The 12,901-nt window shown below is 39.0% G+C and overlaps 1 protein-coding gene across 1 annotated transcript; it reads left to right on the top strand.

Annotated features, from left to right (window-relative positions):
- The first annotated feature begins 3,540 nt into the window (after positions 1-3,540).
- On the top strand, positions 3,541-11,230 carry LOC127951442 (uncharacterized). Its single transcript, XM_052549330.1, has 3 exons — positions 3,541-5,223; positions 5,332-10,366; positions 11,168-11,230. Exons 1-3 carry the CDS (start codon positions 4,214-4,216, stop codon positions 11,228-11,230), a joined length of 6,108 nt encoding a protein of 2,035 aa, XP_052405290.1. The 5' UTR covers positions 3,541-4,213.
- Positions 11,231-12,901: the final 1,671 nt, after the last annotated feature.

Genomic DNA, 12,901 nt, shown 5'->3' on the forward strand with positions numbered 1-12,901 from the left:
GCACATTCATCTCAATCAGAGTCAGTCCCACCTTCAGCTTGATGGTGTCATATTCTCCCCTCCCGGCTCTACACAACAAATCATCAACAACAAAACGGATATAGCCCCGATGCAAAAGAAGTGATTTGAAAGTGAGGCAATATTTTAATGAAACTTTAATTGAATTGTAGTGTGTATCATGTAGTCTGATAAATACAGGCTGTGTTACATGCTATTGCCTCATAGCTTAAACAGCTTTAGACCTGGAGTATTATCAATCTTAATCACGGCTAAATGTGTCTTGACTCTATTATACATAGCGATGTCGGTAAGATACAGTGGTTCTACATCATTAATATATGAAGTATTTTAAGAGAAAATATGTTCCTAATAAAACAGATAACAAAGTGTCTAGCTGATTATGCATGCAAGACAACATTCTTGTGTAAACGGCTTCTTACGAGTATATGTAATTACAGTATATGTATGTTACGGGTGCAGCAAGTGTGATTTGGCATGTTGTTTTTAGCACTATAAACAAATAAAAATCAATACTTTTTTTTTTGTATATATATATATATATATATATATATATATATATATATATTATATTAAAACAGAAAAAAACTATATCTGGTAAATGTGAGATGAGCCTTTGTGTTCTTTTTGGTCAGCAATAGCTTTTGCCTTGGAGCTCTCCCGTGGATGCTCTTTTTGCCCAGACTTTTTCTTATTGTTGAATCATGAACACTGAACTTAATTGAGGCAAGTGAGGCAAGCATTTCTTTAGATGTAATTATGGGATCTTTTCTGACCTCCTGGATGACTCTTCGTTGCGCTCTTGGAGTAATTTTGGTAGGCCGGCCACTCCTGGGAAGGTTCACCGATGTTCCAAGTTTTCTCCATTTGTGGATAATGGCTCTGACCGTGGTTCACTGGAGTCTAAAAAGCCTTAAAAATGGCTTTATAATGGCCCTTTCCAGATTGATACATGTCATCTATTTTGTTTATCATTTGTTCTTGAATTTCTTTAGACGATGTATTGCTTTTTAAGCATGCTACTTTATCAGACAGGTTCAATTTAAATGGATAGTTCACCCAAAAATCAATTATGTAATTAATAATTCACCCTCATGTCGTAAGACCTCCTTTTATCTTCAGAACACAGTTCAAGATATTTTAGATTTAGTCCGAGAGCTCTTAAGTCCCTCCATTGAAACTGTGTGTACGTTCTACTGTCCATGTCCAGAAAGGTAAGAAAAACATCATCAAAGTAGTCAATGTGACATCAGAGGGTCAGTTATAATTATTTGAAGCATCGAAAAAACATTTTGGTCCAAAAATAGCAAAAACTATTACTTCATTCATCATTGTCTTCTCTTCTGTGTCTGTTGTAAGAGAGTTCAAAACAGAACAGTTCAATGATATCCGGTTCGCGAACGAATCATTCGATGTAACCGGATCTTTTTGAACCAGTTCACCAAATCGTACTTCCCGGTCAGAGAGCATCTGTCCATCAAAAGCTCACTATCCCGTCAGAGTAGATCACCGTAAACCCCACCCCCACGAGAGGTTTGTGTCAAAACTCAAAACGAAAAACTGCAAAGCAAAAGCGAAATTTGCGGCAATGCATTCAGAATCCACGATCAGCGAAAACAAATCTTAGAAAAACATTAACACAAATGAAGCATATATGAAGAGCCTGTTACATTTGTGCGACCGAGTTATTTTTTTTTTCATTTTAATTGTGTTTTTCTTCTTTTGTAATGGCATATGTTTGATAGTTTCTGAAAAAGTTACGTTCAGTTCTATAAAGTTACGTTCATTATTATTGAACTAAATGTAATTCCATATAAAACAAGGATCAAATTCTATCCAAACTTTTTATTGTATAAATTTTACTAAATAATAGACTATTTAATAAGCAAGTTTGATTGTGTCAACACAGCCTGCTATGGGGTCCCAGTGGGTCACTGTTTTCTTTTCACTTGGGCAATAACACTGGAAATATTCAGTAGCATTTTTTTTTTTGGAATCTGGACGTTTAAATATGAGCCGATACAGAATATACCATTCAAAAAATAAACCTACCATGAGATATATATTCACTGCAGTGAAAGATTTGACAGGTAGGCCAGGTTTCTCTTGCACATAAGCAGACCACAGGAACACAGCATAAAGTTAGAGAAAAAATGACATTTCATATACTCAAAATCTACCCACATTCTGTTTGAGATCTTAAGTAGACATTCTTGACACATTATACATATTTACTGTAGGTTCAGAAGCAAAGGGACAATTTACTGCATTTGTCTGTTGACAATCTATATGCAGATCACCAGAGGACCTGACTGAGTACACCTAGTTATTGGTATTTTCATGTCAATTTTCTTCTGAAGCGTCTGACTCACTACAAACAGTCCATTAACTGATGTTGTGCAAGCCTCTTTTCCTCCTGTATCTGCCGGCTCTCACGTATCCATTTTATAACTCTCCTCTGAAAAGACTCTAGTTTTCCTTTCATACTCGTCAAAAACAACCTCTTTCATTGGATACTAAGAGTTGCCTCTCTTTTCTTTACTCACAACGGGTCCATGATTTACTGCTCTCTGCATGTTCCCATCTGGACATCTTTGTGCTGAAGAAAACAAGGATTCATTACACATTTGGAGTTGTGTGATTTTTTTTTGTTTTTTTTTTTTGAAAATTTCAAGAGTTAATTAAGTATAGTAAAACATGGTACAGAATGATCATTAGATTTGAATATTTCTACCATGTTCTCGTCATCAAATATGGGGGTATAAAAGGGTCTGTGACACTACTGAGTACAGTATAAAGTATGTATACAGTATGTAAAAAATACATACGTTCAAACATGTTTATGTTTAAGGTGCCATAGAATGCAAAAAAAAATCACTTTTATAAAATGTTTGAACACAGTTGTGTGGCCGCAGTGTGTGAAAACAACCAACCTATAATGGTAAACTCACCCTGTGTTTGCTGTTACAAGCTTTCGGAATCTATAATGTTTATTTCCACTAGATGGCACTTGTGTACTTCAACACTCATTTATTTATAACTTTTTGATCAGTCTAATCTGTATATTTTTATATTTCGACTATTTTATAATGCTTATTGTGATTTATATACTCAACTGTTGTATATTTGAGGAATATTTATTCTTTCTAAGAGTTTTCTTTGGTTATATTTTATTTTGCTCCCATCGTGCCTTTGTATGTCACTTCCTGTTTTGTCACGGAGAACGAGTCAGAACTGCGATCCGAGTTTCACAGAGCAATTCTGCTGATCATATGGAATGATGTAATCATTGCAAAGTTTTAAGTATTTCTATTTAGAAGTCATCCGATAAAGAAGCTTCAAGATAACCCCCTCTCTTAGCTCATAAGCAGGCAAAAGTGGTATGTGGATGTATTTTCTGTTTATGTACGAGTTTAAAGTCATGTGTGTTTTACATGTAACTGAATGTATGACATGTTTGTTGTATATTCACCCTTTTTTACTCAGTTCTACGGTGTTGGTGTTGGTGTTGGTGTTGGTGTTGGTGTTGGTGTTGATGTTGGAGTCTAAGTCCAGAACACATTAAACATCAGTTAAAGAACCTCAGCCTTCGCGTCATGACTAAGGGCGGGCATAGTAGAACACTTACTGCGTCGGTGAAGGCCAACTGCATCAGATCGTAAAGCTGCACGAGGAAATCGGCCATCAAGAGGCGCCACATGTTGAATGAGGGAAGTACAACATGAAAAGATTGCAATTGACTTGACTGAAGCAAGCAAAGGCTGAACAAGCAAGCACTTTTGAAGTTAGTGACTTGGAAGCAGCGCAAGGTCTTGTGAACTGTCACTGAAGTTTCAATTGCTCTGGTATTTCCATCATTCCCATTCTAAGATAAAGTTGGACATTTTTCTATTATCGTTTGACTTATTAAGAAACTAAAAGGGACTAAACAGATAAACAATTTTGCTACTATTAAATAAGACTAAAGTTTGAATTTTCTGTTGTATTCAAGTATTTGTGTATACTTCATCATTTAAGCGTGTTGATATTCACATTTTTTCTTTACAAGTTGAATTCATAGACTACTTCTTGACAGTTCTGTAGCTTGTTATCATTTACATGATTGGATCACATAAGTGTAGCTGAGATAACCGCTTTACACTAAACTTTAGATTGCTCTTTGAATATTCACATTATAGTGCAACACAGGTTTAGCATGTCAAACACAAGTGAAAATACATTGCTGGCTACTAAAGAAGTTAGCTATACAACCCCTACTGCACAAGACGTAGACAATGCAGAGCAGGTCATTCCATCAGAGCAGGCTGATATAACTGAACAAGTTGAAGTGGCTGCACAAGTACAACAACCTCAGGTGGACATAGATAATACACAGCTCTCAGATATTAGAAGAAGCCAGCGAGCACGCACGCTTACCGAGAAGGGTAAAACGCTGCAAGACGCTAGACTAAATGATCTGAAAAGAAGCTTTGAGCAGAAGTATAGAAGGTGGAAGTATCACATCAATGGTTTGAAAAGAGCCATTAAGAACAATGATGATGCAGAATTGATTTGTGAAGTTGTGAGCACCATTAATGCCACTCAGTCTGAGGTCGACCATATTTATGGTGATATAAGAAGCATCACAAGCCCTGAACCTGAAATTCGGAGGAAAAATGACACTTGCCTTGCCATTACTAGCACTGCAAATGAGAAGTCTCAAAGATTCCTCAACGGTGATCCTAAGGACATTCCCTGGCCTGATTCAGATTCAGTGTTTGAAGCCACTGTGTCCAGCATCATCTCAGCAACCTCCAGTAAGTCAAAGTCTGTTTCCAAGATGTCCAGTCAATCTTACAGTGATTCTCTGCAGAAAAGACAAGAAGCAGCGGCTGAAGTAGCGGCTACACAAGAAGTGATTAAAATAATGAAGACACAACATCAGCATGAAGAGGAAATTAGGAAACTGGAGGCAGAGGATGAAAGGTTAGCAGCAGAAAGAGAAGCTCAAGAAAGGGAAACCGAAGCGGAGAATGCAAGGAAAAGGGCTCAATTTATTTCAGAAAGCACTGTTAGAAAAATAAAGCTGGAAGAAAAGAAAAAAGAAGTGGAACGGTTGGAGGAACTAAAAAGACATAACGCAGCACAAGCAAGGCTGCAAGTTTATGCTGAAAGCATCAAAGGTGATGAGGGAGAACAGCGTTCTGCTCCTCTTCTTCAACAAAGGCAAGAACATTATGTTTTTCAACCAAGCGTTCCTTTTTCTCTCTCTCAGCCATTTACGCTCGCTCAAGACACTGCTCCTTTCAACCAACCCTCTTGTTCTTCTCAAAGGTTACCCCAAGCTCATATCTCTCAGTCACCTACATGGCCTGCTCCCAACGAAGCTTCTAATGATCTTGTGAAGGCACTGGCTGAAGCGATTACAGCCAATAGGATTCCAATTACAGAACCTGTTGTTTTTTCTGGAGATCCCCTGAAGTATAATGACTGGAAGCTGTCCTTCCAGACGTTAATTGATCGCAAGAACTTGCCATCACAAGAAAAGCTATTCTTTCTACGCAAGTATGTAGGTGGTCCGGCCAAGAGAGCGATTGAAGGACATTTTGTGGCTGGAACAGAAATGGCTTACACGGCAGCCTGGAACATCCTTGATGACCGGTTCGGCAATCCGTTCGTAGTTGGCAAATCTTACCGTGACAAAATACAGTCTTGGCACAAGATTGCTGCCAAAGACAGCAAAGACCTCCAGGAATTTGTAGATTTCCTAAGCAGTGTTGAATCAGCAATGCCTTATGTACAAGGTTTACAAGCTCTGAATGACTGTGTTGAAAATCAAAGAATATTAGCCAAATTGCCAGACTGGTTGAGTTCACGTTGGAATAGAGCAGTCACCAAGTTTCAAGACGAATACAAAGGATTCCCAGATTTCAAATACTTTGTTGAATTTCTTAACAAGGAAGCTAGAATCGCATGCAATCCTATCACCTCACTGCAAGCGATAAAGCCAGCAGAGCAAGAAAGGTTCAAGCAATCAGATCAAGATCATTATAAGTTTCAGAGGAATCGCAACTCAAGTGCAAAGACATTCACCACTAGTTCCAGTGAAAGGACTAGCCTTATGTGTGTCTTTTGTAAGAGATTAGGCCACACTCTTCATAAGTGTCGCAAAATTATGGAAAGACCAATTGAGGAAAGATTGAAGTTTGTACAGTCTGAGAAGTTGTGCTTTGGCTGTCTTAAGACTGGTCATAACTCCAGAAGCTGCACCTCTAGGAGTGTGTGTGAAAAATGTGAGAAGTGTCACCCAACAAGCCTACACCAGGACCGTGTAAATAAATACCCAGGACAAAGCTCTAGAACCAGTCAAGATCAGTTCAAGGTCAATCACGGATCTGCAGATAGAACAGCCGAATCACAGAAGGTACAAGAGTCTAAGCCTGTGACTTCAAACAGAGTAGTTCAAGAAAGGAACGGCACTCATACGTCATCAATCATTCCAGTATATGTCTCAACAACAGATGAACCAAGGAAGGAGATTTTAGTGTATGCCTTGCTTGATACTCAGAGCGACACTACTTTCATTTTAAAGGACACAGCTGAGACACTTGATATCAAGAAAGAGCCTGTCAAACTCAAGATTTCCACCATAACATCCAAAACGAAGGTTGTGTCCAGTCACAAATTGAATGGTCTACAAGTAAGAGGCATTCAGTCTGAAGTTAAAATCAAACTTCCAACAACTTATACTAGAGACTACATACCTGCAAATAGATCTCATATACCCACATGTGAAACCGCAAAGAATTGGCCTCATCTAGAACATCTGGCAGATGAAATGGCTCCTGCACTTGACTGTGAAGTAGGTTTGTTAATAGGCTACAACTGCCCTCAAGCCTTACTTCCCAGGGATGTTCTCAGTGGCAATGAAGATCAGCCATTTGCACAAAGATCCGTGTTGGGTTGGAGTATCGTTGGATACAACCATGACGACAGTTATTATGAAGATGAAATCGGTGTGAGTCACAGGATTATCATGAAGCAAGTTCTACCAGCTCGTGATCCATCTCACAAACTCAAGTCTGAAGTCTGCTTTGTACAGAGGAACAAGGTTAAAGAGATGATCACTCCGGCCGAGATATTGAAGGTTTTTGAGTCAGACTTTGTAGAACGGGATAATGAGGAAGTCTCAACGTCGCAAGAAGACTTAAGGTTTTTGGCAAAATTGAATGAAGGCATTAAGCAAGTGCAAGATGGACACTATGAGATGCCATTGCCTTTTAAGGGTGAGAGGCCAGATTTGCCAAACAACAAAGCGTGTGCAGAGCATCGACTCAAATCCCTAGAGAAGCGTTTAAAGAGAGATGAACAGTACCAAAAGGACTACATGGCTTTCATGAAGGACATAATAGCAAGAGGCGATGCTGAAAGGGTCCCAGAGATGGAGTTAAGTAGTCAACCAGCATGGTATATACCTCACCATGGAGTATATAACCCACAGAAGCCAGGCAAGATTCGTATCGTCTTTGATTGCTCTGCAAGATTTCAGAATACTTCTCTGAATGAGCATCTACTGACTGGGCCTGACCTCACAAATACCCTTGTTGGAGTCTTGTGTCGTTTCCGGAAAGGGCAAGTAGCCATCATGTGTGATGTGGAGCGCATGTTCCACCAGTTCCACGTTGCTCCAAAGGATCGGGACTACCTCAGGTTCCTATGGTGGGAAGATGGAAACATGGAAGCCTCACCTTCAGTTTTTCGAATGAAGGTCCATTTGTTCGGAGCGGCCTCCTCGCCTGGATGTGCAAACTTCGGCCTCAAATACCTTGCCGTACAAGGTCAAGGCAAGTTTAATCAAGCCACAGTGAAGTTCATACAACGTAATTTTTATGTTGACGATGGCTTAGCGAGTGTGGACACTGAAGCAGAGGCAATCCAGCTTGTAAAGGAAGCCAGGGGTCTCTGCAATACCGGAAAGCTTCGCTTGCATAAATTCATCACCAACAGCAAGACGGTGATTGCCACAATTCCAAAGGAGGAATGTACTGAAGGGGCAACTGACTTTGACTTGACCCTAGGAGAACCTAAAGTAGAGAGGGCGCTCGGCATCCAATGGTGCGTGGCTTCAGACAAGTTCCATTTCAGAGTGTTAGTAAAGGAAAATCCTTTTACTAGAAGAGGTGTGCTGTCTACAGTTGCTTCCATTTTTGATCCTCTTGGATTCGTCGCTCCCTTCATTTTAGTTGGGAAAAGGACTCTACAAAAGATGTGTCAAGACAAGTTAGGCTGGGACGAACCACTTCCTGATGACCTCAAGCCGCATTGGGAAGCTTGGTTGCGAGACCTCCATAACCTGTCTTTGGTGAAGATACCACGTTGTTATGTGCCATCAACATTCAAGGATGTTCAACAATATGAGCTACACCATTTCTCAGACGCCAGTGTGTCAGGCTATGGAGTATGTTCATACCTCAGAGCTGTAACCAAGTCTGGAGAAGTCTACTGCACTCTTGTTATGAGTAAAGCTAGGGTTGCTCCAACAAAGGTAACAACAATTCCCAGACTGGAGCTCTCAGCTGCAGTGGTTGCCACAAGAACTGGTAATCTGCTCAAAAGAGAACTAGAATTGGATGGCATTCGTGAATACTACTGGACCGACTCCAAAGTTGTCCTTGGCTATATTAACAACGATGCACGACGTTTCCATGTATTTGTAGCCAACCGAGTTCAGCAGATCAGAACAAGCACTGAGACTAGTCAATGGAGATATGTGGCTTCAGAACAAAATCCAGCTGACCATGCCTCTCGTGGGCTCACCGTAAAAGAACTCATGGGATCGAACTGGTTTACTGGTCCAAGTTTCCTATGGCAAAGAGAACTCCCTAAGGATGACATTAAGGTGGGAGAAGTTAATGATGGAGACCCGGAACTCAAAAGGGCACAGGTTCTAATGACCAAGGCAAGGGAAGAGTGGTGTCTGTCAGATCGCTTGCAAAGGTTTTCAGATTGGAAGAGGGCAGTGAAAGCCATAGCAAGGCTCAAACGTTGTGCAAGGAGTGCGAAAGGTTTGGTAGAAAGATCCAACAATTCCACAACACTTGAAGAAAGGAAGGATGCTGAACAATTCATAATTCACATCGTTCAAGAAGAAGTGTTCAGTGACGAGATCAAGCATCTAAGACAAGGCAAGGAAGTTAATTCAAGTCTTTTCAAAAAGCTGTACAAGTTAAGTTCGTTTATCGATGACCATGATGTCTTACGAGTGGGAGGACGATTGACACAGGCAGAGCTTCACTCTCATGTCAAGCATCCAGCCATTCTTCCTAAAGGACATCATATATCTCGTTTACTCATAAAACACTTCCATGAAAAGGTGCAACATCAAGGTCGTGGCATGACCATCAATGAAATCCGCTCCAATGGTATTTGGATTCTGGGATGCAGTAGCGAAGTTTCATCTCTCATCTACAAATGCATTAAGTGTAGGAAGCTGAGGAAATGCAATCAGGAGCAAAGGATGGCTGACCTGCCACCAGAAAGGATGGAAGCTACCCCTCCGTTCACCTATAGTGGCATGGACTGCTTCGGTCCGTTCTATGTTAAAGAGGGAAGGAAAGAGTTGAAGAGATACGGACTACTTTTCACCTGCATGTGTTCGCGAGCTGTTCATCTTGAGGTGCTGGATGATCTTAGTACTGACGCCTTTCTTAATGCACTGCGTTGTCTTATTGCTATACGTGGCAATGTAAGTCAGCTTTATAGTGATCAAGGTACCAACTTCGTGGGTGCAAAGGGAGAGTTCCTGAAGTTGATGAAGGGAATGGATCAAGAACGTGTGAAAGAGTTAGGCTGTACCTTTATCATGAACCCGCCTGCTTCCAGTCACATGGGTGGTGTCTGGGAGAGACAGATCCGGACTGTAAGGAGTGTACTAACGTCCATCCTAGACAAGTCTGCAGCAAGACTGGACAGTTCTTCCTTAAGAACATTCATGTATGAAGTAATGGCGATCGTAAATAGTCGACCATTGACCTCAGAGCACCTCAATGATCCTGTGGGACCAGAACCATTGACGCCGAATCATATATTAACAATGAAGTCCACCATCATTGCACCACCTCCTGGAGAGTTTGTGAGGGAAGATCTTTATCTTCAGAAAAGATGGAAAAGAGTTCAGTTTCTGGCAAATGAGTTTTGGACCAGGTGGAGGAAGGAATATCTGTTGAATCTGCAGCAGAGAAGTAAGTGGAATAAGAGCAGGAGAAACACCAAAATAAATGATATCGTTCTGCTTCAAGATGATTTGGCATCACGAAATCAGTGGAAGCTAGCTAAAGTGGTAGAAGTTTTCCCAGGATCTGATGGAATGGTGAGAAGACTTAAACTTCTTGTTAGTGATGCAACACTAGATAGCAAGGGTGCACGCACAAATAAGTCAGTCTACTTAGAAAGACCCATACACAAAACAGTGTTACTACTTGAAGCTGATTAAAAGGGTTAAGTTTGAAAAGTGTTTAACTGTGTATGTTAAACGTGTACAAATACTTACCCACTGAATGTTTATTAGTTCATGTTGAGTTACTGAGTATTTATAAAGTAAATTCTTGTAAGAATCACACATTGCGTGATGGTGGGAGTGTGTTTGCTGTTACAAGCTTTCGGAATCTATAATGTTTATTTCCACTAGATGGCACTTGTGTACTTCAACACTCATTTATTTATAACTTTTTGATCAGTCTAATCTGTATATTTTTATATTTCGACTATTTTATAATGCTTATTGTGATTTATATACTCAACTGTTGTATATTTGAGGAATATTTATTCTTTCTAAGAGTTTTCTTTGGTTATATTTTATTTTGCTCCCATCGTGCCTTTGTATGTCACTTCCTGTTTTGTCACGGAGAACGAGTCAGAACTGCGATCCGAGTTTCACAGAGCAATTCTGCTGATCATATGGAATGATGTAATCATTGCAAAGTTTTAAGTATTTCTATTTAGAAGTCATCCGATAAAGAAGCTTCAAGATAACCCCCTCTCTTAGCTCATAAGCAGGCAAAAGTGGTATGTGGATGTATTTTCTGTTTATGTACGAGTTTAAAGTCATGTGTGTTTTACATGTAACTGAATGTATGACATGTTTGTTGTATATTCACCCTTTTTTACTCAGTTCTACGGTGTTGGTGTTGGTGTTGGTGTTGGTGTTGGTGTTGGTGTTGATGTTGGAGTCTAAGTCCAGAACACATTAAACATCAGTTAAAGAACCTCAGCCTTCGCGTCATGACTAAGGGCGGGCATACACCCAAATCCACCCACTCATGTTTTATAATCCCGATAAATCATAAACGGTCACTGCACATAAATATAGAAATTAATGAAATGCCTGAAACAAAAAGGTAAGTAATAAAGATATGCATGTGTCTGATACAGTAAAGAATAAATGTGTGTATCCACTGCAGTTAGCACTGATCTGATGCATATGATAATGAGTTTTTTTATTTTTATTTTTTTATTTTTTTCAGCATTCAACTCTCATTTCAAAGTAATATGATAATGGAACTATGGATAAATAAGTCAAACTTAAGACAGCTTCTGTTTATATTTTATTGGCTTTAATGCCGGAAACTTTAACCATTAATGTTAGCTTCTGGATGACATGGGAAATCTGTGACAGCAGTCTTTGAATAGTAATGTAATGTTTAAGTATTAATGAGAATAAAACAAATTAAACAAAACAACTGGATGGAAATAAAAAAGTACTTTAAACATTTAAAGTGTGCATACTTAATAATAGATGTTCCACAAATATTTTGTCAGTTTCTAATTGAAAACAAAACAATACGATATGCTTTGAACAGGTATCCTTTTGAGCTCTATCATGATGCCAGACATGAAATGGGCTTCTTTTTATAAACTTAGTTCCATCATTTTGCTATTCTGCAGAGATGTGATAATGTTTATATTTCATTCATGCATTTAAGGAAATACTTAACCAGTCAATAAACTGGAGGTTATATTGGCTTACTGTCAGGCCTGGGGTCATGCTGTTTAAACCCTGCTTGGAACAATAAAGCTGTAAACTCTTTCATCAGGCTTCAGGAATCAGACTTTAATATCCAAACACATATAAAAAAATAAAAAATAAAATAAAGAATAGTTTTTGCTGCCGTTTTATATTTTAATCGTTTAATTATTAATGAGAGATTCATTACCAACTGATTGTAGTGTCACTAAACACCAAGCCCCATAGCAAACAATATTCAGTGAATTTCCCAAAAACATACAAACAAAAACAGGTTTTCATTCAAATAGGTTTGGGACAGTTTCACTATTCATATCCAGCAACTGAACATTCTGCAGAATGAAACATCTATGAATATATTCATAAGTGTATTGTCACCAAGGAATTGTGAAGGTAAATTTATTCCATTTAGAGGAACAAAGTAAAGACAAATAAATGTCATCGCTAATTATTAATGTTGCCAGGTGGAGAATTGTCTGCCTTTCATTTCAAAATGTGTAGCATGTTTACACAGTTTGCTTTATTTCTACACTACTTATTGTAACATAATAAGATATGTTACATTCAGGGCCATAAATCCATAAATGCTGAGTAGAGCATATAGAGAGTTTGTATTTTAAGACAACAATTGTGTGTGTGTGTGTGTGTGTGTGTGTGTGTGTGTGTGTGTGTGTGTGTGTGTGTGTGGAAATAACTAAACTAAAATGTCCACAAAACCACCTAAAATATAAAAAAAAGGTTCATAAAAAATAATAATTCCTTTGTAAGATTATGATTAAATGGTATTGCTAGACAGTGATTTTGACAAATTTGGCCATGAGGGGGCGCACTACCAAAACAATACCAATTGCATAGTTTGATGACGCTAAGAAGGAGCGTGGA

Source organism: Carassius gibelio, chromosome B2, assembly GCF_023724105.1.
Source record: "Carassius gibelio isolate Cgi1373 ecotype wild population from Czech Republic chromosome B2, carGib1.2-hapl.c, whole genome shotgun sequence".
Lineage (NCBI taxonomy): Eukaryota > Metazoa > Chordata > Actinopteri > Cypriniformes > Cyprinidae > Carassius > Carassius gibelio.

Coding starts and splice junctions, on each gene's coding strand:
- LOC127951442 (XM_052549330.1), top strand. CDS start 4,214: ATGTCAAACACAAGTGAAAATACATTGCTGGCTACTAAAGAAGTTAGC. Junction 5,224..5,331: donor GCTCCTCTTCTTCAACAAAG/GCAAGAACATTA, acceptor TTCTTCTCAAAG/GTTACCCCAAGCTCATATCT. Junction 10,367..11,167: donor TCCCAGGATCTGATGGAATG/GTGAGAAGACTT, acceptor TTTTTTACTCAG/TTCTACGGTGTTGGTGTTGG.